The sequence below is a fragment of the Strix uralensis genome, chromosome Z, assembly GCF_047716275.1.
Source record: "Strix uralensis isolate ZFMK-TIS-50842 chromosome Z, bStrUra1, whole genome shotgun sequence".
NCBI classification, from domain to species: Eukaryota; Metazoa; Chordata; class Aves; order Strigiformes; family Strigidae; genus Strix; species Strix uralensis.
Genome location: NC_134012.1, coordinates 14,553,508 through 14,581,396, shown reverse-complemented (window position 1 = coordinate 14,581,396; position 27,889 = coordinate 14,553,508). Strand labels below are relative to the sequence as shown.

The 27,889-nt window shown below is 37.7% G+C and overlaps 1 protein-coding gene across 2 annotated transcripts in view; it reads right to left on the bottom strand.

Moving 5' to 3' along the window:
* Positions 1-355: 355 nt before the first annotated feature.
* HOMER1 (homer scaffold protein 1) overlaps positions 356-27,889 on the bottom strand; it is a 95,822-nt gene continuing 68,288 nt past the window's right edge. The window contains exons 6-9 of one of the 2 annotated variants that reach the window (XM_074856516.1): positions 23,708-23,864; positions 10,109-10,219; positions 8,333-8,413; positions 356-2,962 (exon numbers count right to left, since the gene is read on the bottom strand). In XM_074856516.1, coding sequence (XP_074712617.1) covers positions 2,774-2,962; positions 8,333-8,413; positions 10,109-10,219; positions 23,708-23,864 — 538 coding nt within the window. In that variant the 3' untranslated portion in view covers positions 356-2,773. Of the gene's footprint in view, positions 2,963-3,412; positions 3,452-8,332; positions 8,414-10,108; positions 10,220-23,707; positions 23,865-27,889 lie in introns of those variants that run through there. The other variant, XM_074856517.1, reaches the window with a different exon arrangement.

The window sequence follows — 27,889 nt, the reverse complement described above, 5'->3', positions numbered from 1 at the left end:
GACATACATATTCCCACAGTTTCAGCAAAGATAGATACAATGTGTAATACCTGCCTCTGGGAAAGTAATGTTTCAAACAGGCAAACTTATCTTAAAACAGAAGTGGAGAGGCTGCAGTAGGTAATAGCCACCTAAGTATGAACTTCAGGTCACAACTTCTAAACACTCACCTACTGTACATAAACGTTAAAAATAGTCTTAGCAATAGGATTTTATTTATATGTGCACGTATGTCCACCTTATCCCATATTTATGTTTGGCAACTATTTGGGAATTCAAAGGTGCAGCCCTCAGTAATTATTTAAAAAAAAGAAATGAAGCATATCTACTCTATGAGAAAAGAAATTATCAAATATCAATTTCCAATTTTAAATTTAATTTCAATAAGAAAATATTAAAAATGTGCACATCTAAATTTTTCCATGTTCTGTATATACATATGTGTGTGTACGTATACATAGAAATACTCATGTACCACACATATTCACAAAATTTAAGTGGAAATATTTCTGTCCACTATTTTCCCACATGTAAATGACATAATATCTTTAAAAATGTCAATAATAATATCATTAAAAATAATATTACATTTATTCCATCATCAACTTTCTGTGTTTTTATTCTTTCTTCATCCTTATTATGTCCACTGAGCATTAACAGGCCAGATTCTCCTTGCACTTTCACACATGTTATGCCAACTGAATGTTGCTGACATCACATCAAGGACACATCTGGCTTACAGCAATTCAAGCGACAGGAGAATCAGGCCCAAACATCCCCAGGTAAATTAAAAATTAGTTGTATCTGCTCATCTGGACCTGATGAAGATATACACACCACCGTCTAAAATCCACCGAATGAAAAACATGTAGCTCACCACAAAGTTTTCAACCAGTAGCACACTGAACCAAGCTCCCCCCACCCCTTTAATAAATAAGTGAGAAAATACCTAAAAATATGGAGAAAACTTAAACATTGTGTACATTACATATTGTATAATACATGACGGTTTAGAATTTGACCTAAACCATTTTCCTGACTAGTCAGGGGAGACCTGATAAATCACTGGTAAATAAAAAAAACAGTATTTTAGAAATAAAGCATGTATTTCTAATATAAATGAGAACCTGTGTGTATTATATGGTCTATACACACAGTACACACATGAATACAAACTTATCCTTTCTAGTTTTGAATAGCAGTCTCTAAGTGTTGTGTTGTACAAATTTAATAAGCAGCTAGATTTCATGTTTAACATTCAAACTAATTTGGGGAGCAAACAAAGGTCCGTGCATCTTTCGACTCTGAAGTCTGACACTCATTCATACATTTTAAAAAAGCCCTCTTCAACATTACAAGCAATTTATGGCAAGAATGTACTTTGATGCAAGACACATGACACTTGGCTTACCTTTCAAAGAGGTTTTTTTTTTTAAATAAATCTATTATATAAAGAAATGTGTGTTTGCCAAAAGTCTGTTAAAATTACATCAAAACAACTTTAAAACCTGCTCACTGAGGATAATTGAATTCAATTTCCTGTTTTTAAATGTTTAGTTAACAGTTCAGAATATTGCCTGGTGTAGTTTCAATAAAGATGTGATATGAAGACCCATAAAAGAGTAAACATGTCTCCATTTCAATTTGCTATGACAACAAAACTTCTAGAAACAGCTTTCTTGGCTGGACAAGTTCAGTGTACAAGTAATCCCTTGCAATAGCTCTATGCCCTTGATGCAATCTGTAATAAAACAGTGCTCCCCATAAGCCATTATTCAGAAAACCTGAAATTCATGTGACATTCTGAAAAAGTCTCCTGCAGAACAGGTTAACAGTTAATTGAACATACATATTCAATATATGTATCAAGGCCAGAAAACAAACGACTGGCTATTCCTTGTTATCTGTGCATTTCAAATTTTACATTTAAAATTCTCAGGGACTTGTTGCCTTTTTTTTTTTTTTCCCGGGGGACTCACCTTCCATCATTGGTTGGCTTCAAAATATAATTAAGTGGAAGATAGTATCTCACTGTAATTACATGGAATTCATATGAAAAAGTAAACCTTACATTGGACAATATTGTAGAACACCAGAGTAAGCTCCATAAAAGAAATACGGTATCTTCCAGTATATATATATATGTATATATATATATAAAAAACCAAAAAACAACCAACCAACCAACCAAAAAACCCCAGAAGGAAGAATTTTATACAAGCAGTTATCATAACTTTGTTTCAATTAAAGATGCAACTCTCTCTCACTCCTGGCAAGAATAAATTGGTAATGGCACTGCTTCTCCACAGTGCAAAGTATCCTGAGAAATTATTAAGAACAACAAAACACAGGGCTGTCATCACTAACTTCTTGCACAAAACACAGCAATTAAATATCTTAAATAAATAAAACAGCAGATAACCTATACTGTGTCTATCACAAAAAGGGGATGTGACCTGGGACACTGCTAATTCTTCCGTCACTGATAATTAGAAAAGGATTGCATTCAATTACTGTTAATATCTTTCAAGTTATCTGTGGCCAATGTACAAGGAGGTAATTTGTAATTCAAGTTTTTTCGTTTGTTGTTTTTTTCTTCAACTAGCTACAAGCTGAGTTCTAAATTTTACATGGAAATACGACTCAAATTTAAAACAAGCCCTCTCAGAGGAGCGTTTTCTAATTTTGTGCAACTTTGATGCAGAGCCCAACACAGTCCTATGAAGAGAGACAGTGCATCTTTAAGCTGATTGGCACTGAAATCCCATTTTCTTTAGCTGCATTCTATTAGCTTGGCCAAGTTATCTCGTAACTCTGTTAGTTCAAATATTTTTCCATCAAGAATTTCTAAAAGTGTCTTCAAGTTATTGCGAAAAGCTTCTTGCTCATTCTGACTTTTCTCCAGACGTTGCTCTAGATCAGACAGCTGGCCTTCCAGGTCTTTGTTTCGAATTTCTACTTCCTTCAGAGAAAATACATAACATGTTAATGTGTTGTCTGCAAACAGAAAGCAGTCTAACCTTCTGCTGGTATTTGTGTGCTATTTTTGTCAACTCATTTTAAATACAATTTGTGACCCTTTACAGTTTCCACTAAGCCAAAGCCCAAACGCAAACTGTTATTATGATTGTGCATGTACTACCACTTCTGCCATTTTTTCAGTAATTCACCTGAAGGACAGAAACTTCTGGAGAGGGATAAAATCTAGTCAGTGAAAAAACGATGGGATATACTTGGGTCAGTAAGTTCTAGCATTCAGAAATGTGCCACCAACTGAAAACACCTTCTCAAAGGTTTACTTGAACTTAAGTATTCCCTGATTTAGACAACATGAATTGCTCAAAGACATAATTCCCATTAAGTGGACTCATACAGAAACCCATCCAGAATACTGCTTTATGGATGGAGGAGTACTACCTTACTCCTGTCCCACATTATAGGTTTTTTCACCCTGAAAATTAAGACAGAAACATAAACTGGCAAGATTGATGTCAAGGTGACGTTGATGGTAACAAATTTAAACCAGCAAGTGCAAGCTGAATGCCCTGTCTTGCTACACAGTGCCCCAGATCACCCACCTGCAAGCCCCACAGTAGCGCAGCCATGCAAGTCACCAGCGCTGTATGGATGAGCCGCTGCCATCCAGCGGGTGGAAAGACGAAGCGACGGCATGTTACTCACAGCTAATGGGACCTGACCCTGAGCAAGCTCAGCTCTCGTTCACAAGGAAGAGAAGGCCCCTGGCGCCAGCCTGCTGGAACCCCTCACAGCTCTGGCTTGTGCCTGACAGGGGAGGGACGTCACAGCTGCTCGGCTTTGTGCAGACTGGGCACCCTCTCTTCTACCAAATTACTAATGCAGCAGTCACGTGGGTCTGGAATAGTATATTGTTATTTGTCCCATTCATTGCATGTCTCGTAAATTCCTGATAAATTTCATAATTACAGTTATGAAAAACATTTTCTAAGGCAGCATAGGGACAGTGTATTTAGTACACCCTGTGCAGCTATTCTCTGGAAATGTGCATAGTGAATTTGTATTTACATACATTAACATTTTTTCAACACCACTTCCCTTTACAGGGGCTTTGTGTCACAAAGCTTCAATGGGCCTGCTCTGAGTTTTTTCAACAACTACTTTCACACTGCCATAAGGGAGGGAGATTTGGCAGCAGTCACTGACTCCTCCTTCTGCCCTCCCACTCTCCCACTGTTTTTGTTATGATTCTTCTGTCTCTCTCAAAGCTAACAAATATATTCAAGTTTACATTGGAGAGATCTCAGCTAACCATAAGAAACAACCCGACCCATACAGAATATGTATTTGGGCAGTCAAGAGCAACAGGTATAAAACAGCAGGCTTGTGTCAAAGTCCACGGCCCAAGACACCCTTCTGCCCATGAGGGGTCTGACAGCAGCATCGATCAGCCGCTGCATCCCTGGCCAGAGGAGGGATGGGATGATGTGGCCAGTGCTCAGTTGCGGCTCCCAGCCTCTGCAGTGGGGAGAGCTCTGGGACCCCTGGCAGTGGTGCAGGTGGAGAAGGCAGGGCCTCAGGAACCTGACCTCCTTATACTTGTGGCTGGTTGGGCAGCCAAGGGTTATGTCCAAGCTGAACTGGAATACCTCCCTTACTTCTTGTTTGTAAATGGGCAAGTTAAAAAGTACAGAGTTTTGGAACTGGTCTTGAACAGCACAGCTGAGAACAGGAACTACCCCTTGCTGCCAGGACCAAGAGAAGAATTAGTTGAATCTGTTTAACACTGAACAATATAGTTGCCAAAGTACTAAAGGAAGCTAACTGAAATGAGTATTTGTAGAAACAATTAAAATACATACATGCTTATGTAGTGATTAGCTACCCCACCGCTGCTTTAAACAAACAAGCTAACTGATTATAACCCAGCCATACCCTCTGAAAAGCTCTCCTTCATTGAGCCTGTTCCTGCCCTCCAAAGTAAGTACTGACAAGTACAACCTGGTGTAGCGACTGCATGGGTTCAAGACCCTTTGAGGCCAAGTGACTGCAGTACAGGACGAAGAGGGAAATTCAAGGTACTCTCAGCTCTGCAGAAATGACACAGTCCTTTCTTCAGCTCATACAAAATCAACTGCTGTTTTTCCATGTTTGCTCATGTGTCCTGCTTCTCCTGTCACTGCTCCTCTTCTACTCACCAAATGTGTGTGCTCTAGGAAGTCTCCTTGCCACTGTTCTTACCCCAGAGATAATTAATTTCTGTAAGTAGGCAAGCCAGTGATGAAAGGGACCACTTTGGAACAAATCCATGGATACATATATGGTTTTACTTCATGATATCTGATCTTAAAGAGCATCCTATTGGCCTGTATCTAGCACTGAAGATCATCTTTCAGGCCCTCCTCAGATGCTCTTAAACTGAGAAATTGTTCCACTGTGAGCTGTTAGGGTGGAAGCACCCAGGTAAAACCAACAGCTTTATGTTAGATGTAGGAGCTTCCATCCATATACAGGAAAAGGCTAACTCTCTCTCTTGCTAGTCCTTGCCCTGTATCTCTTCAAATCAGAAGAGCTCCCTTCTTTTGTTTAAACTTCCAGATTGCATATTTTATTTACATTCCATTCTTGACACATATTTCCTAGTCCATATACATTCAGCCTCCCAAACATTTCCTCGGATACACTTCCTCCCATACTTCCTCCTGTTTTATTTCCCCTGACTTACGCTTAACATATTTAATGACATATGGGAAGTAGAACTAACTGAAACATGCCAGGAGCTCTTCCTTTTAATTTTTGGAAAATGCTTCTTCCAAAATTTAACATTTGATCATTACACATATTTACCCTAGATTAGTATTAATGATTTTTGCAATAATATTGCATTACATGTTCATGTCCAGCTCATATGCAGTTTTCTATTACAAATTAGTTTACCTCAAACCTGTTGCTTCTTGACTGGAAGAATTGGTATCCATGAAATGTAATATAATCCCCTAGTTGTGTCATTTCACTGTATTTGCAGTTTATCTCATCTTACAATAAACTGACTCTTCTGATACATTCAGATCTTTTGCAAGATGTATTTTACGCTGTTTTTTTCAAGCTCTTCTCACAGTGGACACAATTATTTCTCATACATTGTTTTATTTTAGAAAATAAATAATTATTAACAAGTTATGTTTGATGTTTGCACTGTAATAATCTTTTGTGGAATACAGTGCAAGGATCCAAATAAAATATTCGAACCATACACAACAGCTAAATTTAGGAATCGGTCATAGTAATAAAGATATCCTGACTTATTCTGAGAGTCACACTGATCATGACTCATTGATAGGTCTTCTCTACATTGCTAATGAAATTATTAAGTATCAAGGGCCCGCATACTTACCCTTCGCAGTGATAACATATTACTCTTCACTGGAATTTGCCAGTGATGGATTTCTAACTCATTCCCTGATATAAATGGGTCAGAAACGCAATACACCTTGAAATAGTAATATCTTTGTATACCATTTTTCATACAGGCTATATTCCAAAATATTTTAGAGTTACATAATCCATTTGCAAGCACAAGAGGGCAAAAACAAAGCAGACAAAAGAGTGAGACGAACAGATATGGACCCTGGAGACAATCACCCTGAAAACAGACGGTGAGTCAACTAAGTGAACAGATGTGAGATGGTTAGTCTGGAGCGACAGAAGAAAACACCATTTCACTGACGTCACAGACGTAGGGTGAAGTGGCTCAGAGAAGGCCAGTATAATCAAAGCAGCATGATTATAGCACAGCAAAGACTCAAGGTCTTTTAGATGGGCTGCATCAAGTCAGTAATAACCTTTAAGCTTAAGAAAGGCAACTTTTAACTCAGATCCTAAATAAGCTTTAAATTTACTTGAATAGAACCATATAGAAGTATTTTAAGAAACTGGTCGCCTACAATGTGACGTATGGACATACATACGCAATATATCCATTTGGTTACTAAAGATATAAATATACCGAAAGGAAGCTACTGACTTTATAAGGTCAAATTTTAATAAAAATGTAGCATTTTCTAATCTTTCCTCTCTTACCAGTCTCTCAGAATTCTGCTTGCTAAGGATAGCTAATTCCTGGCTCACTATTACTCTTCATATGATCTTACACTGAAATTATCACATATGCTACTGCTAAAACAATTTTCAACTTTCATTATAATATCTCTTTTGAGTCTCTCAGGTAAGTGCCTTTTCAGCTGAAAACTTCAATTTTTACCCTAAAGCCAGTAACAATTTTTGGAATAGTGGAACAGGCAAGCTCAGGTGTATTCAAGACAATATTTAAAGATTGTTTGAAGTAATAACATACTTTTTCTAAATAATTTGACTTAAGAATGGGGAAAAATGAACAAACTCATTTTGTTCTTATGTGATTTATTCTGTAGGTAAAAATGAGATTCAAGGAAGTTCCAATTCATGTAATGCATTTCAAAGAATACCTGCTTAACGATTTTTAAGCTGTGGCTAGTCTGATGGGGCTTACTTTCAGCGTGATTTAGGTTGAGCCACACACAGAACAGCAAGAGGGTCACCTTCCAGCACTTCAGATTTGGAGCCATTTAATGCCTGAGTTTCCAGTCCTATCAAAACCCTGAAGTCTGAATTCAGAGTTTAACCCACCTAAGCTTTGGGTCAGCCTCATTCTAAAGGCAGGTTTCACAAGGGAACGTGCGTACACGCTGGCTGGTCAGCCCAGCGAATGACAGGCAGGAGCTCAGATGTAGCAAGGGAGGGTATATACTGAGGGCATACTGATTCCAGTAGGCTGAGGTATCTGGCTTTACACACAGTAAAGACACAACCCAGATAAAACAATAAAAACACAGTGATTATAAATAATTCCAAGAAAATATCAAAGTGTGTTTTTAAAGTCTGTACTACACAAGAATGCTTTAACCCTTACTTTCTCAGGGCGTGTTTAAAAGCTGAATACAAACTCATCCGAGCCTGATGATACACAGTCTGACAGTTTCAGTGGCACACAAGACCTACGGGAAGACACTGCAGTGAAAATGAGACCTGAACTGCCTAGATATGTATTGATGAAGGACATCTGCTATCTTGAGAGTACTCTATGGACTTGTAAATGACATTTGGTCTGTTCCCTTGGGTAAAAGTAGGAACGTACAGTAGGTGGAAATTTTGATACAAATTCCTAAGGATCATCCCAACCCACCACTCTGCAATGAGTCTAACTTAACATATTTATCTGGGACCTTCAGTGAATACAGCACAAGTTGCTCATGTGAACTGCTCACTTGATGATCATTTTTCCCTTCTCTCTAAATTAAGATGATGCACTATAGCTCACCTGTAACTTCTGGGTCAGAGAATCCCTCTGTGCCTGGAGCTCTCTGGCATTGTTGATTTCTTGTTTCAATCCTTCTATTTCCTAAGGGAGAAGAAACAACCTTGCTAGCAACATGTTACCTGGCTTGGCCTCAGTGCAGGTAAACTGGCTACCGCTTCTTCTCCTGACCAAGCCATTGCAATGATATCTGAACTGGCAGTTGGCTACTGTCCATCACAACACACAAAGTTTAAGCCCTGCTCTCAATACCCCTGAATCACAGTCCCAGAACAGCAATTCCACTGTGAATAAACAACAATACAGATAAGCATTTTCTTTTACAAAAGTGCAAGTTTTCCTCTCCACACAAAAGATCTGAAATAATTTTTTCCTGGAAGATTAAGGGTCCTTGTAATTAGAGAAACAATTATATACTTTAAATTCTATTTGAATCTATCCTGCATTCTTTCAAGAGAAAAATCCAATTTTCATCTCTGATCTTCTTATGTCACTAGCAGAAGGGCTAAGCATCAAAAAATTGCCTGCTTTGACCATTGACTTCTGTAAAAAGAGCATCTAAAAGAAACCGTATCTTTAATTTAGCAAGAAGAAATTAGCAAGTATTAGTATAAAAATAACAAATATAGATAAAATAATGAACGGAAGAGAAACCTTTTCTTAGTTTACTTTCAGGAGACAAGAATAGAAACAGTTAATAAAACTAAAAGCTATCAAACTTAAAACTATTAAGTACAGTTTCCCCAGAAGGGCATATTCACCTCCCAGAACTCCTTTCGGAAAGATCTCTGTGCAGTCAACAGCTTGGCATAATTCAAAAGTGAACAGGCACCAAAATGGGAACCATTATCAACCTGAGACTAATCTCATAAGTTATGAGGGAGTTTGGAAAAGGCATTGTTCCATTTCGGGAGGACCACTCTTAACCACTGTGCCTCTCCTTCACCATCCTTGGAAACACTGAACAACTGCCCCACTGGAGGGAACACCCTGTAAGACACATTCTGCATCTTCACACACACACACACACCCCCCTCCCAGTGCCCACTGCTTCTGTCATGGAGGACTCAAGGGATCTGATCTTACACAGGACAAATAATCCTTCATAGGTGGCTCCTTCTACCCTCCTTTTTCCCATCCATAAAGGGTCAGTTCTCGATCATTCTGTTGCACAAATCTGCTCTCCTCTAGGACCTGTGCCAGTGGAGGTGTTACTCCAATTCCTTTTCTTTTCTTGCTGTTGGTCCAGCCCAAGGCAGATGGCACAATAAACACCATCAAGTTTCAGGCCAGGGGCTTGGCCTACATTTAAGGAAAGGGCTGATCTTCAGGATCATAAAAGTCAGCTATATTAACATAGCCTGAAAAGCAGATTGGTCTGGAAAAGGCATTGATCTATTACTTGTTCCAAACCCTACTCTTCAGAAAAATGAAAGTATGCTTACAACAGCTTCCCTTCTTAGTGAATTTGGACTGCATCAGTGTGGTGACTGCTCTGTGGAAACCACTTATGACTGACTTTTGCAAACAGAGATGCTTAGTAAAACCAAACAGGAAAACATGATACTTTTCTGTTGTTGTTCAGATATCCAGCTCTATGTTTGACTGATGTAACTATATACACAGAAAAATATTAATCATTTCAAAGAAGCTGAAAAAAATTTTACTTTGTAACATCTATAGGAAATAATACAGCATTTACCAGCCATCACAAGCTTAATATTGAAAGCTTTTAGAAATTACATAACAGAAAAGCCAAGAATAAATGTTAGCAAATACCTCTTCTTTTTTCTTCAGCGTAGACTCTAACTCTTGTATTGTCTGGTTTAACTCTGTTTTATGTGTGTGGACTGCATTGGCTTGACTGCTCACACACTCTAGCTCAGTCACCTGTTGAATTAAGTAGAAGCAACACACAGAGAATTAATTTCAACAAATTCAAGGAGTTACTACTTCTTTGCATCAATAGCTGCATTTGAAATATAGCCTTAGTTCTGGGTGACTTATGTTGATTAAATTTGTGAAGGTATTCTTACGATATTAGCATAAAATTCCTTAACAAATTCTTTAGCATAAAATGGTTGCTATGACCTCTTCGAAACAATAAGTTTAATATGTTGCAGGCTGAAAAGAACATTAATTAAAACTTATACTTACTAATTATTGAAAATTTTATGAAAGAAGCTGAATTAACATTTCAGAAACAGTAACGGCTAGACGATTAAACACAGACTAACTAACCTCTCCAACACTTTTTAATGTTGCACCATCTTGATCAACTAAGCCACTTCCTAGCAAGCCAATTAACATTTCACAGCCTCAATTTCTGACTCGGCATCAACAGTGTAATAGCAGACACTCAGCCACCAATGTACAGCTGCCAACTTCTTACTTCCTCCAGTTTCAGATCTCATCTCTCAGTCACAAAGCCAACAGCTAATAGCACAATTTGGATTTGCAAAGTTCCTCTTTATTAGCAGACAGCAAACACTCTCCATCTGCCCTTGGATAAGTTAAGATACCTGGCAGTGGTATGCCCTTTTTATTTTATTTTTTAATTCAAGAGATGTTAATATCCTGCCATTCACAGATAAACAGTTGCCAAAAAATAGCTTCTGCACCAAAGAAATAAAACCAGCAGCTAGAGTCTATGCAGAAAGTCTTTGTTCATGTCCCTCTCAAATGATAGATCAAAATATTAGAGAACTCTCACACTGTATGTCTGCGTGGATGTGTGCACTAAAACCTTTTTGGTTAATAACAAACTGTTAAAATATTAAAAAAACTAATTAAAGCCTAATAACTCTTTTTTTTTTCCAGACGATATGAGTCTGTCAATCTTAGTATACAGTCTACAACAGAGCTGCACCATCTATTTACAGTAACTAACAAATCTGGCCCAAAAACTCCTTTGAACAAAGTGCTATGCAATTCTGCAACAAAAACCATTAGGCCTTCATTTAACTTTTCTGGAGAAGTAGCCCCTTAGACAGAGGGCAGGCATTCTCCAGGACAAATTTATTTCTTAGATAAAAGAACATCTTGAGGAATCAAGGTTGGTGCCCTCCAACACTAACATAGTCTAGCTAGTGAAGGCACTGTGATGCCAGTAATTTCAGACTCTGAACTATCTGTAGGCTCAAAAGTTAGATTACTAAGTGCAGAGAGAAGTCAAAGGAAAGCCAAGATGAAATACAGGAAAATTAAAACAAAATCCCTGTCAACTTCTCCTTTATGAGTCACAGGGCATGAACTTCCCCTCTGTAACAGCCATGACGAGCCCAGCTTCTTTTGCTGGAAAACTGTGATTAATTTTTGCACATCAGGTTTATAAATGGAGAGAGCCGAGATTACAGCAAATTCTTGGGAGGGGTAGAGGAATGAGGGATGAGGATATAGCTTGGTAACACAACATCCCCCACCCCACTGCAAAGAACTATCTTATTTGCTGGCATTGTCCCCAAAGAAGTATCAGTGCTCATGGCAAAAAGTAATAGCAGTTTGCTCAGTTTTATATGCCACTGAGCATTACAACTGAAGTCTTAGATAATTTTTTTAAATTGCTTCAATTACACAAAAATATATCTATTTAGATTCCTTGGGACTGCTACCAATTGTGACTGTTACAGTATTCAACACTACAATTACACAAACACACAGAATTAGAACAGACCAACAGGGATAAATCTATGTCTACACAGTGTCTGAACTAACATCTAGATGCAGCAATAATCAGAGAGGCACGGAGTAATTTGGGCTGGAAGAAGACGCTGGTGGTCATCTGGTCAAGGCCTCCTGCTCAAAATAGGGACAATTTTGATGTCACATTTGGTTGGTCAGGGTCTTGCCCTTCACTATCTAGCAGAGCTGCCACAGTTTTACGCAGGTTCCTGTATTTCTGACATTGCGGGTTTATGAAGAGCTCTAGCTCATTCCTAAGTTTTGCTGGAACTGACAAACTCACTCATCTCGCCCACCTTCACCCCTTCTGATGTTTAACTACTTAACCACTTCCAAGCTCTTCTGCTGAACTGAGTCTTGAAGTGGAGGTGGAAGCCTCTGTGAACCCAGGGCTAGGGTTGTTAGGGGAGCCCCTGGCCAGGCCCTCTCCCACCTGTTGTGAAAGACTGGAACATTGTATGGTAACCTCCAAGAAGGTCAGTCTCTCTTTTAAAGCTGTCGCACTCAGCAATACCCACTGTCTCTTACCAAGCACTAGCACAGTGAATACTCATTTACATGAAGTGTAAGAGACTCAACAGGAGAGACTGAAGAAAACACAGTCCCCAAATCACCTCTGTTCTAGCACCTAGTGACTTGGAAGCAAGTGTGCAGAGGTATCTCATCCTGTGACTAAGGAAGCGCTGGGATCCCCACTGTTCCCCACATGGTTTCCTCTGGGGTGGTACACACAGAGAGGATGCACGTGTTGGTGCAAGCTTGGAATCCAGCAAGGCTGGTGGATTGAACTGTGGTGGATGAAATATTACTATTCTTGGCTGTGTTTATTGTCGCTGGCAGTAAACACCTTCCATGAAGTCCTGTCAGCTGCATGGCTCACATAAATGCTCCCAAGTATGCTCTGGTTCATACTAACTCAAGACACCTATTGAAATTGCTTAAGCAAACACAGGTAATTTTGCTTGAGCAGAGCAGGGAGTGCTCTCACAAATCTTCCTGCCAACAGAGGCAACTGCTGTCAAAAAGGCAATTAATTACGAACATTAAAAGGGCTCTGATGTCTTACTCTGGTCCAGCTTTTCTCTGGGCAAATGTCCATCTCTTACTGCTTATGCAAAAAAATAATGTATTTTTCAACTCTTTAGTTTATTGTTTGTTGAAAAATTGGTAAGCTGGAAAAAAAGAACAAATTCAATTTAAAAAATGGGGTTACTTTAATCGCAGTCTTATTTATATGCCCATTCCTATAGAGATCTGAAAAGATGTCAAATAACTTTACATCTTCTTGAATGTATCTATAAAAAAGAAAATCATATTGTGACCCTTTTGAAAAAATCTGTAGAGTAAGATGGGCTGGAAAATGATGCAATATGAAGAATATGCAATTGAAAACAGAAGTAACGAAAGATAAAGCTCTAGGCAAAAATGTGGATAGCATTTACTTGCTCTATTTTCTTGTTTCAAATTGGATTTATTTTTCTCATGACCAGTGGTCCAAAAATTATTAAAAATAACTGTTTACGCATTATGCACAGAAGGAAAAGGAAAATAAAATGCTTTAGTCTGACCCTCCCATGTGCTATTTTCAGAGATATCTCCTCATTCATTGTTTCATGTTTAAGAGCAAGGCTTAATCAATCATTCAAGTCTTTGCACAGCAACACTGAACAATGTACCTGTGATTAAGCCTTGTTTCCAGTACAGAATTCAGACTGAAAAACAGTCTTTGAAAAATAATTGATTAAACAAGGTTCTTCTATTGCACTATTGTAAGACTGCACTGACTTGCATACATGAAAAAAGCCAATACTGCATTTTCATATTTGAGACTAAAAAAGAAAAAAAAGTACTGTTCTTAGCCTCTGCTTCTTTATTTTGCATTTATCATCCAAGTAAGGACTGCACGTAGGGAAAAAAAAATTCTGACAGGGCTTTTTAGTGACCATTTAATGAGCTAACTCCTTTAGTAAATGGCTGGCACTACACTTAACTGCATACTTCAGTGAAAAATACATCAGCTGAAATGAGACAGCAAGGCAACTTGTTCTGGCAGAGCCTAGACCTTCTCAGCAGAGGCCATTCTAGAGTTTTCTGGAAATTTTAATCTAGGATCAACAGCCTATAAATAGCGGAAGATGCCAGGCAGAAGTACTCATTGCAGCAGACTGCTAGCACACACTGGGCTGCTGGGAAGACTGGAGGAGTGAGGCTTTGGGCCACATAACACAAGTAACAGCCTTGATGTGAGCTTAAGACAGTGACTACCCAAAGGTTCAGAAGACTGAAGAAGCTCTCAACCAAACCAAACCAAACCAAACCAAACCAAACCAAACCAAACCAAACCAAACCAAACCAAACCACAAAGAAACCAAGAGAGGAGACTGCATCAAATCCCAACACAGACAACGACTTCACAAGTAAAGACTTCAGTTAGACAGGGGTGAAGAAGTGGGAATGACAAAAGTATTTCGAGTGCTCATCTTCCCCAAGCAATTACTGACTGAATGAATCTGCGCTAAGTTTGCTGCAGGTTGATTTATTTTTCCAAACCACTTTCCTGAGATAAATTTGTACACTTCTAATCCCAAACAACAATAGTTTTTATTCAGCATCTTAAATTCAGTACCAACAGATCACGAAATTCCTTCTACACTTCATACAGAAATGAATTCAAGTGCTACGGAAGTGCAAAGAAGGACATATTAGAATCATAGGTTTAGGTTGGAAAAGACCTTTAAGATCAAGTCCAACCATTTACCCAGCACTGCCAAGTCCACCACTAAGCCATGTCCCCTAAGCACCACATCTACACTTCTTTAAAATACCTCCAGGCATGGTGACTCAACCACTTTCCTGAGCAGCCTGTTTCAATCCTTGATAATCCTTTTGGTGAAAATACTTCTCCTAATATCCAATCTAAACCTCCCCTGGTGCAACCTGAGGCTGTTTCCTCTTGTCCTATCATTTGCTGCTTGCGAGAAGAGACTAACACTGATCTCGCTACAACCTCCTTTCAGGTAGTTGTAGAGGGCGATGAGGTCTCCCCTCAGCCTCCTTTTCTCCAGACTAAACAACCCCAGTTCCCTCAGCTGCTCCTCATAAGACTTGTTCTCCAGACCCCTCACCAGCTTCGTTGCTCCTCTTTGAACACACTCCAGTAGTACCTCAGTGTCTTTCTTATAGGGAGGGGCCAAAAACTGAACAGTGTTTGAGGTGCAGCCTCACCAGTGCTGAGTACAGGGGGACAATCACTTCCCTGTCCCTGCTGGCCACGCTATTTCTGACACAAGCCAAGATACCATTGGCCTTCTTGGCCACCTGGCCATATTCAGCTGGCTGTTGACTAACACCCCCAGGTCCTTTTCTGTTGGGCAGCCTTCCCCAGCCACTCTTCCCCAAGCCTGTAGCGTTGTGTGGGGTTGCAGGACCCGGCACTCCACCTTGTTGAACCTCACACAATTGGCCTCAGCCCACTGATCCAGCCTGTCCAGATCTCTCTGTAGAGCTCTTCTACTCTCAAGCAGATCAACACTCCCACCCAACTTGGTGTCATCTGCAAACTTACTGAGGGTGCACTCGATCCCCTCCTCCAGGTCATTATTGAGATGTTAAACAGAATTAGACCCAATACTGAGCTCTGGGGAACACCACTTGTGACCAGCCACCAACTGGATTTAATTCCATTCACCACAACTCTTTGGGCCCAGCCACCCAGCCAGTTTTTTACCCATATTACCAACATATTTTCAGTGTAGCTGTAGCCTATTTTATATACCTGACACTATTAACTCATTGTTTCCTAAAGCTATTTTTATGTCTTCTATTTACTGTGGAATGCAACATCCAGGGTCTACTAGTCCAGGCTACAGTATAGAACAGGGGGAGTGCTCACATGTAAGACTGAATTTAGATATTAATTATGTATTCTTAGCTAGTTGAGTTATATTCCTAAATAGATCGTAACTGTGACAACATTATTACATCAATAATTCAAGATGAGCCTCCTGCAAAGAAAAAAGAGCCCTTTGCTTTCCACAAGGAGAAGAGAAATGATGTTGCATGGCTCAGCAAAACTAGGAATAACTGCATGAACTTTCACATAATTTATGCAGAAGGTGCTTCTCAATTCTTCATGGTGGACAGTAAGATGCGAGACAGCATGCAACAAGCCAATCATAAAAATAATTCCAGTTAGCTTTCAAGAATAAAAAACTCCAGAAAGATTTTTGGTGCTAAGAAATGTGAAAATGCAGAAAACAAGGAAAATTGCTTTTCAAGGCTGCTGCTTAAAGAACAAAAAGCACACCACAGTATTATTCATATACATCACTTCTGACAGCAAATTCACTATTGTAGTTTTCCAAGATTTACCTGTAGATAAAATGACAACCTGGGAGCAGTGGGGAGTTTCATCATTACCAACAATATATTACTTTTTTCAACAGAGAAAACAATTAAAGATTTTGCTGACAAGGACACATTTTTCTCTGTGGGCGCTGATGCCTCAAGACATGGAAACATCATAATGTTTTCCACAGTTACTCATTTCTACAGAGATGAAAGAGGAATAATCCATCATCTGCTTGATTTTTCTGAAGAAAGTAATGAAATTTAAGTAGGAATATTTGAAAATATAATAAGTTTACTAAAATCGATGCTTTGAGCTTCAGCCATGCATTATTACTTGCAACTGATAATGCTAATACTAACTTCAGGGGTCATCTCTTCCTTTGCAATCTAATTAACAAATACTTTTCCCAGATATCTGGCCAGCTTACAAAACACATGCAATAGTGAACACAGTACAGGTATGTCATCCTTTAATCCTGAGGATTTAAAACCAACAATTTCCTCACTCTCCAGTGGATTTTTGGAATTACAGGATATATTTCATTCTACAAAGTTCTGACTACATAAAAACTTTGTAGCATGCCTCCACAAAGCATGCTTTTTCATAACTTGCAGATAAATGGATCTTAGTAGTTTTCTTAGGTTTTTTAGAAAGATGAAGATGGGGATGAGAGACCCTTCTGTAAAAACGCTTTTTTTCCCTTCCCCAGAGTGACAGTAGTTTAGTTGGTGACTTGTTTCTTTTTCAAAGTATAAGCTCATATACAACACATTCAGTGAAAGTGAATTCCCAGAAAAAAATGAATGAAATAGACTTGAGTCCTAAATGTAAATCTGCTCTGAAAACAAATCAAGACAAATGTAAGAAGACAGAAAAGGCCTGCCTTCAGTTCACCATACATTAAAAAAACCCGAATTCACACTTTGATTTCAGGAACATAACCTGATTCAACTGCTCTGTCTGAAAAGAGACTGTCTTTTTAATAAAGTGTAATTATTAACCAAGGATTGAATCTTGATAAAGGCTAGATGTGAATTATTTGTATTAGGAATCATGCACAGAAAGGGAGCTGAGAGTACATGCTGGATTTCAGACATCCTGTTCTAGGAAATGCTCTGATAGTCTAATGACAAGACTGACAACATATACCGTTTCAAAAATAACATGGAACTTATGATAGCTGAAATGGATATTGGAGGCGCAAAAATGTACATCTGAGAAAAAAATACATATTCCCTGAAATAAAATGCTTGTATATTTCCTTTGGTATCCCCTAGTGCCATGCAAAGAAGGTGGTCAGCCCCTGCAATGGTTTCTCAAGGATTTTTAAAATATAACTCTGGATTTCTTTTTATTAGAAACTAATTCCACTGCGAGAAAGGCAACTGACCTTACACAGATAATTACAGCCTGCTCTGAAACACAAACTCTTTTAAGGCAAGACTGTAATTTCAAAAATAAAAAACAGTCACTATATTCCCATATGTCTTCTAAAAACCCAACTATCACAGAACAATTAGCCTTTCCAGATCTTACTGTTTCATAGAAAACTCCCCAGAACATCTCTCTTGAACATCTCATCAATATTTAACATTATGACCTCACTTGGGCAAGAGCTGTCCCTTCTTTTTGCCTCTTCAGGAGTTTCTAGTGCAATAAGAGTTTGCTTGCAATTCCAGACGAAAGGACTGCATATGTAAATATATAGACTTGTCCATTTTTTATGCACTCAGAATTGGTCCATCTGCACACACATTTCTTTTAAATAAATGCATAGACAAATACTAATAAAAGGATAATCCCATTGTTTTGATTAAATTGCCAAGCTGCCTATATCTACCCTGCAAAATGCATATCTATTTTCATTATAAACAAATGGTATCAACCTGCTATCTAGCCACAAGCTAATTACAATATCTTAAGAAGGAAGTTATACTTGGATAACTTTTTTCTTTAACCAATCAAACCAAATTTAAATATAACACAAGTTTGGATTGTTCAGTGCAGGTAGGAGGGACACAGTCTTAAAGGGAGGATGAAAAGAGATAGCCCTCACAGAAAAAAGGTGCATCGCCAATAAATTTTTGGATCAAAACTTCATAAATTTCTTGTTACCACACTTTCTGTCGCCTTCTTTCGCTTTTCCACTTTTCGATAATGCCCTTCCTCAGCCACATAAAACCGATTATTCATGATAGTCCCATAGTAGTGCTACTAAGACTTTTCAGCAAGTATGAAGCCCACAATATGGTCTCCGATTCAGCAAGCAACTTTATCACACCTGCATGTTCAAAATTTACTTTTGATTATTCAATTTTTAATGCAACTGGTGGAAATGTGGAGGTGACTGCTAAAAGGTCTGCAAAGATTTTCTATAGATAATCTGAGCAGACGGCTTATATAGCATTCCGTATTTCTTGTGGACTTTAATAACTGCTTTTATAGATTGTTGTTTTCTTTAAGTAGCACAGAAATAGCCCAGTAAAATGACCATGGTTTTACTTCTGTGTGCTCACGCAATTTTTTAATATCCACTTTAAAATTTCTTTTAACACTAGTGAAATCAGGGTCCATTATTTGCGAGGTGGTTTTGATGACTACATAAGATGTCTTCATACTTATTTCATTCACTGAATAAAAGAACCCAAACAGAATAGGCTAATTTTATCAGAAATCCTGGTAAAATAACAAGCTAGAATTCAAGTGTTTACCTCTCTGTTCTTTCAGGAATACCCAAGAGCTTGACCACTTCCCTTCATCTCTTTTTATCTTACATTTCTTTTCCTGCAAATGAATGATCGTTAAGGACTGCAGCTCTTATTATTATGCACTGGTGTTATTACTCTGTGCTATTGCCCACTGTCATAGGATGATTTATTTTAGCATTAGCATGCACAAAAAAAAAAAATCTTCATTTTCATTTTTAACATGACAAAGACAGAACTTTGGGTTACTTTCCATAATTCATATCACCATTCAATCCTTTCTTTTTTGTGGTATCAGTATTAATGTTGGTACTAATGCTATTCTATTTGTCTAAAGTAGCTCACTTCAGGGTTTTTCTTTCTGTTAATGAACTATTCTAAACTCATGAATCCCTTTTGACTTCAAAAAGCTATGTCCGTTTAAGGGAAATTCTTGTTGTTAAATTGCTTCTGAGCAGATGAGAGGAGAGAAGGCTGAGAGCTCCAAGACAAGCTCTTGACTGGGCATCACATCTTTCCAGGATTATTATCTCTTTGTATTTGAGAGGGAAAAATCCATACACTCATTTAGCAAACTCCTGAAAAATATAATGTCTGACAAAATATCAAAGTACAGTATTTATTTCTGGCTTAAGCTCACAATATATCAGAAGAGAGCACAAAACTTTAATTTATGGAGAACTTTGCATTCAGCCACACTGAATCTGTATTCTGTTTTGTCTCAGCTCTAGGCATTATTAATGCAGAGAACAAATAGAAGAAGGAAGATAAAGGCCTCAGAGAAAGCAAATAAATGTAGGTTAATACGAAAAACTGAACTGATAGATGAGTAAATCTTATATTTAATCAGAAATGGCCAATAATAAATGAAATTAATTTTTTAAAATGCAATCAAAATCAAAGAAAGGGACATTTTAGCTTTGTTTCTGTGTTTTAAAATACAGAATGTAAACAATGTGATACACAAAAAACTATTTCAGTCAAATTTGAAAACAATTATTGAATAAAGAATGTTGGGTTTAAAATAATTAAAAACAACTTAAAAAGCAAAGTTTACAACAAATACCACACAAGATGAAAGACCCAGTTTACCACAGTGAATGAAAAAATATAGAAGATAAAAGAATGAGATACAATGTAAAATCAAAGGATGTTTATAAATAAAAAATGACAAAGTTCAAACTGTGGAAAAAGGTACCATAAGAAGTCAACTAGTAACACAGTTTTAGCAATAATGGGTTTTTCTTAATATAAAGAAACTATTTAGGTAAATAAGGCTATTTGTAAGACTATTTATATAAAGAAGAAACCAAAGATGGAAAAAATAATACCAAGTTTACTAATCAATATGCATTACTTCCCCCCACACACCACACTTGACAGAGGATATGAGTTTGCTGTAGCCTGCAGACAGATGAGTCAGGCACCAAAACCTGTATATAAACCTAAAGCACGTAAGGAGTGAATACCACAATTACATTATATATAAACCACATAATATATTATTAAATTGTACTAAATATAGCAGCTGACGTCAGCCGTACCATTCTTGATTTTGGAGGCTGGTCTATTTTATACAAAGCTATGATCTTGTAAGTGAGCGTATCCCTCCAATGCATATGTATCTACACACATTCTTCTCCAGTGGGCAAGATGCTGTGACAGCCAACTATTCCAAATAAAACAACAACTACATTACAGCTGAACATGCAAATTAATTTCCAAGTTTTTCTTTCTCCTTGAAATCAATTTTTCTACAAGTATTTCTAAAAATCCAGTCTATTCAAGTTTTCTCACCAAAGTTTCTTTTGGATCAAACCCCACTTTTCTTCTGGACTAGCAACAGATGTGAGCTGCAGCGCAGCAAATTTCAGTTAGATAAGATATTAGGAAAAATAATTTGACAAGAGTGGTCAAACACTGGAACAGGCTGCCCAGAGAGGCTGTGGGATCTCCATTTTTTGATACTTGATGGACAGCCCTGAGTAACCTGATCCTGAGTTGTACCTAACTTTAAAGCTGACCCTGCTTTCAGTGGAGAACTGGACCAGATAACCTCCAAAGTTCCCTTCCATACTAAATTATTCTATGAACTAAGGATGGAGCTCATTTTGTTTGACTAAAAGTATGTCTATAGAACTATCTAGTTGATCACCCTATGGAGAAAGACAAGCACTTACTGAAGCATATTCAACACGACACCTTAGTCCATTTTCTTAAGACTGGGACACTTTCTCTTCATGCTTTTGTCTCTCCAAGAATAAGAAAAAAAGATGATCATCTTAGTCTTGATACATAACTTCTACACAATCTCAGGCGAGACAGATTCCAGTCTGAGAAATATTTTTTGGATCAACTGCAGCTACATGTTTATACTGAGCATAACAGATAAATTGAACAGAAAGATAACACAACATGGTGACTTAACACTGCTTGCTACCACATATACCATAACCAACAGTCTCCAGATCTGCCATTTCAGCAACACATTTTCAATGTGTGTAAGAGAGAAGCACCTGACTTGCAGTTTGTTTCTGAAATGGGGCTATCTCAATTTGAAAGATTAGTCCCCAGCATGCAGGCTAGAAGTGCTCTTGTCTCACACTGTATGGATAACAGATTGAGATCGATTTTTTTTTTTTACATGATCTGCACGCTTTTGCCTAGAGAGTTCGATTTACTGGGTTAGCCAAATCTGTATTTTTCTAAAAGCAATTCCAACAGGGCGGTACTCTTGATAAACTATCCAGTTGTAATTTACAGGCAAGCCCACAGAGACATAGGCACAGAGTGTTCCTATATTCTACATGAGATGTCAACAAGACCCACGGTCACAGATTACAGAAACATTTAATAAAGGCATGTAAACAGTGATCAAAAGAGTATAGTGTAGATGATCCCATGTTATAAGATTTTGCGTTCCCTCAGAAATACAAAATACTTGCAGGGAATTTGCTGGGCAAAGGTTATGAAAAATTCATTAACGAATGTAGCTACAAAGACTTGGTTACTACTTCTGTTAACTGTAGTATGACATAAAAACAAAGTGACACGCTAAAAATTCCTGTATTCATTAACTGTATTTTCCAATAATAAATTTTAAATAAGATTTGACTAAGAGTGAGAATAACATCAAGAAAAAGGGATCTTTGCCTGTCTTGTCTGGTTGGGTCTCCTCACAGCAAATGCAGCTGCTGTTCTTGTGTGTTACTTTTCTTTCTTAGGTAAGGACTGTATTGTCTCACCTTTGCAACAAAAGCTGTTAATGCATTTTATTAGGAAGAATGCTACCTCAATATGTCCACATTTTATCGATGAGTTCTTCACTATAAAGCTTATCTGGTGGTCAGATCCACCTGAATGTCTCCCACTATAGTAATTTTAATACAAGGTTGTAATTTAAGTGATCTTATCAACAATGATTATTATAATCTATTCACAAACCTAAGGCACAGTTTAGAACTCCCACCCTTCCAAAGGAGAAACTTAAATGAGATGACAGACAAAGTGAAAGTCTCTCTCTCTACAAACACACACGACAAGCTTTCCTGACTGGAAAATTTCTGAAACAAAACAGTTTTACCAGTAACTGCCAATTTCTTGAACAGAAAGCACTTTGCAAAAAGCACCAATTTTAATTACACTTCATGCATTTCGTCCAGCCAGCTGTGACACACAGAGTTACAGTCCATCGGAAACTGTTGTTCTTCCCTATCAAATCATTTGGCGGGGACTTCAGGATCCTTGTCTGGAAGTCAGTCTATGTATAGGACAGCCTCAACAACCTGCCATTTCCCCAAGTTTCTCAGGCTCAAGGGAGTTCTTGCTACTCTTCCACACCCCCAGGTTAGATGTAGCCTGCTGAATTTCTGCCCTCCATACATGTGCTAATTTTGCCTTTGCTTTGCACAAAAATGTGTCCTAAGTTATGATGACAAATTCATACGGAAAAAGGTGAATAGATTATACAATACATAAAGAGGTACATGTGAAAAGAGGAGAGAAATTAAAATGCTGTATATTTGTTTTCATAACGCAGCCTTCAACCTTGTATGCTTTATTCCTCCTTCAAACACTGTCATTCCCTCCCCCACTGTGCACTAATTTCTGGTTTGCCAAATGACCTCTGCAAAACTTACAGTGAAGGAAACAGGACCCAGACCCTCCTGTGTGAAAGTGGGAGCAGATCTCTAATTGCATATAATGATCTTGAATCTATGTTCAGTTTTCTTCAGGTGCAAGCATGAGAGCAAGCTGTTCATCTTTGTTATATGTGGAAACTACAACAGGGTTTCTTTAAGTTACAGATTTGATGTTAAATTTCTGTGGGCTTAAATGCGAGAGGCACTGAAGTGTAATGCTATGGAGAAGGTCCTGAAACAGATGTGATGTCATCACATGAAGAATGAAAGCTGGCAAACATGTCGTAAGGTTAGATGACTCTTCCTGCAACAATTTCCCTTGCAGAAAAAGAACTGCTACAAAGGAAAGAATTTCCCAACAGAGGAACCCTGTGTGCTTTAAATTAATCATTCTGTCTCAAAGATTAATCTAAAGCCCCAACAATAAACTTATTTGTTTTACTTGAAAACAGGAGAATACTGCCATCAGTAAGGATCCTGGCCATTTGCCTTGACTTACCCGCTTATGAAGACGTTCTGCTTCCTCCTGATACGCAGCAAGTTGTTGTTTCCATTGTTTTACGTTGGCAGTGGACTCCAGCAGGGCTGCTGTGAGCTTAGCGTTATTACCCTTGAGCGTGGCCAGTTCTGCCTCCCAATGCTTGCTGATTGTCGAACTGCACAGACAGAATGAGAATGGTCAGAGCCCCCAAATACATTATTTTTTTCTAATGTCTTATAATTTTTTTTCAGAATATCCAAGAAAAATAGAATTACGCAAAAATCACATGACTGAATGTCCAAATGAGAATCCAAATGCTCAAATCATCAAAGCTATAAATTCAGGAAATATAGGTATATCATTATTGGAAAACTCTACACTCCCAGTTCAACAGGGTATGTTTTTTTTGATAAAATGTTAAGGATGATGAATCCACATCAGCTTCCCAAAAGCAACAGCGTGTAATTCTAGAATATGTATATGATTAGTCACTATTTTAGTACGTATGGAGTGAAAGTGCTTTTTTAGTTGACTACTTTATGAAATATATTGTAGAAAAAGATTTGTCACCAACTTGATTAAACAGAGCTAAGGTAGTGCTTTGGAACTACAGCTTAGTTGTCTTAGTGCAAGCCTTCTATCCCTGAAATATATTAAATACCATATTTAATTTGTATTTGCAAACTCAAAAGATCTTGAATTTCAACACCATAACGCTATTAATATGCCCTTCCTCAGTAATATCAGCAAAGAGACTAAAGATCAAGCAGCATGGACATATTAGTGCTTTATTGCAAAGAGGAAGCCAATGTTGGGGTTTACTGAAGTAGCCTATGGACAAACAATCCTTGCCCACAATTTAGTTATTCTCTGAGCAAACATAGAGCTTTAATTTTTACAGGTAATTAGTTTGCCATCATCCACAGACCCTATCATTGCACTGAGTATGCAAAGGAAAAATGTCTCAGACATAAACTAAAGCCTAAGGAGCATGCAAATAGCTCATTAACATTTACTTGTATAATGCTAACAGCATGTGAGGTGCACACCTACATGGAAAATATACAGAACATAAAGACATACAACAATACATACAGAAAATAATTAATTTTCTCTAATTAGCTTACTATTAAAGGCATCGTTGAAGACCAAAGATCTGTAACTGGCCAAAGTGATTCTGTATACAGGTTTGTGATGAATGATGATAAATTATTATAATCTAATTATTTATTGCAATAAATATATTTTAATATGCTTAATTTATTATTTTGCATGTTAAATTTATAGGTTTATTTGAACTTTGTACTACAAACAATGAAATATTCTGCCACCATTTTGTCCACCAAATTTCTTTTTTCCACTTCCTGCTTATGCATAGACCATCCCACCAAAACATATTTCAAAAACATTACGACTCCTATAAATGCCCCTTAGGTGTTCAAAATCAACCAGCCACCAAGGAACATTCATTACCAATTCAGATCACATCTACTGTTTCACTAAAACATGATGTCTGGTTCTTCCATGCTCCAGTGTTTCCTTCCAAATACACTGCTTCATCCCCTCAAACAGGAATACAAGTTCCTTTAGAAGAGGAATATGGGTTCTTTCAAATTGCCCTAGCATTTCATGATCTATTCAACTAATTAGAAGTTCACTACTGGAAACTTTAAATCTTAAATGACTAAACTAAAATAATGATAATCCAACTTCATCAGGGTACACTGACTCACATATTAAAGAAGATGAAAACAAATTCCTGTACAATGTCTACTCTTCTGTTTCTCTAATCAGATTTACTTTTCACTTCGGGTAGCACAGCTGATCAACAAATTCTGTAAAAAAATGGTAAAATATCTAGTTCATTATCATATTCATAACTCCTCCTTGATGTTCTGATCTGGCAAACAAATATCCATTCTAGCCATTTCATGCAAGTGAGTAGTTCCATTTAGTAGCCCTGCTATGGCAGGAATAGTAGCAAACTGTGTGTGTGTGACACCTACACATGTTTACAAAATGTGCCCTCCTACTCATCTTTCCCCACAGAAGAAATGTGTACACAAGATTTCATATTGATGTAATACAGCAGATTAAAAGCTTTGTATTTGGGACGGTTACAGGATGAGAACTGTTTGATCACTTAATATCTAATTTAATATGCAAATAGGGAAGTGAATGGGGGTTTTTTCAATGTAATAATGTGTATACCCACAGCGATACAAGGTAGACTTATCTAAGCCATGAAGATCCCAGAACACAGACTCTCAGATAGTGCTGAGTAATAACGCGACAGGGATTCATGTGTGTTTCACCTTCACCTTTGTCCTTACCACCCTGCCAAAAAAATAGTCAGGACCTCCTAAGTTATTGCTTGTATACTGGAATGTCAGCATTAAAAATGAAGCATGTATTTTCTATTACTGCTATGGTTACCCTGGTTCAAAAGTTAAAAGGTTTCTGTGGAGCTGGTTATTTTTAAATTGGTTGTTTTCAATAGGAATGCAACAGTATAATTTCTCAATCGTACTTTTTATCCCTAAGAGATCTATATAGTAGGCATGAACATGTCTATTGTAATGCAGATGTTATTTGTTTGTAGCATATACTGTTTTTTCTACAAGTAATTTCACCTATATCTTCTACATACTGTACTACGGCTCTATAAAATGGAAACATATTACTTAAATTAGTCTAGTTTTGTATTGGATAATACACGACTTCCCAACTATTTAGACTTATCCTGTTTCTTCTTACAAATCTCCACATTCTCTGACATAAACACAACCACGAGATGGACATCACACCAGGAAACACAGAACCAAAGATACGAATTTTTTATTTCATAAAGTTGTAATTTGATTAAAATAGCCCATAATCAATCCTGGCAGTGCTGACTTACTTTTCTCAAACACTTTCTTCACAAACTAAAAAAAAAAAAGGTAATTAAAATTATGCTTTGTGGATGACTTTGATTAAAACGGGATTTATTTGGATTTAGCTTAATTATTTTAGGACCAGATAAAAGTGTACCTACAGCAGGCTGTTCTTAAGCTAGACTAAGAGTATCTGCATCTGTAGGTCCACATTGGTTCAAATTTATCAACACTTTCCGAGGAAAAGCTGAGAAATACACAGTTCAGACACACTGAGAATTCTCCCCTGGAAGAGAAGATACTGGGGCTAACACCCAGGAGAGAGGACACACAGATGCAGAAGCTGAAGGACATGTGTGGAAAATTCAAAGGGCTCCCAACAACTGCTAGAGCCCACGGCCAGAATTTTGATGGTGGAACAGATGCACTACAGTCCCTCTGGATAAGTATGTGAGGGCTGCACATACTCTTTCTCTCTAAAACCGTTTACTTAATTCATCTCTGAAAGACTTTTTGCTAAAGGAATTGATTTTGCCCTCGATGCATTATATTCTGTCATAGAAAATACACACAGAGCTCTGTCAGGTTATCTTAACAACTGTAAATATCTAACCAAACCCAAATCATTTCTCATGTGTTCTGAGAGTATTTGCTCTAGGAAGCAAATGAAATACGAACACTTACTCAGTGATCAAAGTGATCCAAACTGCAATGCAACTTCTACCAGAACACCTTTCAGTTTTGCACTGCGGTGCAAAGAGCAAAGCTATATGTATACACTAGGGACAGAGGCATACACATTTGCAGTCCTGTGGTGCAGGAATTCAGCCCGCATACATGTTTTGTTCTGTTCTGAAAGCCATCCATCACTTTGCTGGCAGTGTCACAATTTTAAGTTATTTCTTCAGATCTGTCAGAATTAACATCACTGACTGCCTGGCACACTCAAAGTTTCAAGACAGTCCTTCAACAAAAGAGACGTCCTTAACACTCCTGCTTGTTGTCTGTATCTCAGTGTGAAAAGCTCCACCAATCTTTTAAAAATACTCTATCAGAGAATAAAGACTAGTCATTTCCCTTCTGAAAATCTGCAAATAAGAGAACAACCTGTTTTGTACACATCACTACATTAGAGCCAAATATTAGAGGGAGAATGGGCCTTTAATGGGTAATAGCAAAATACGAGCTTTATTGGCTCAACTAATAATGCTATATAAAATAAAGCTTTCCTAACAAAGGTTTAGGTCTGACTGCACAGAAAGTTATCTTTACAGTGACAACTGTTCATGGGATTGTACGCACTTGTTAACAAGAAAAGGTTAAA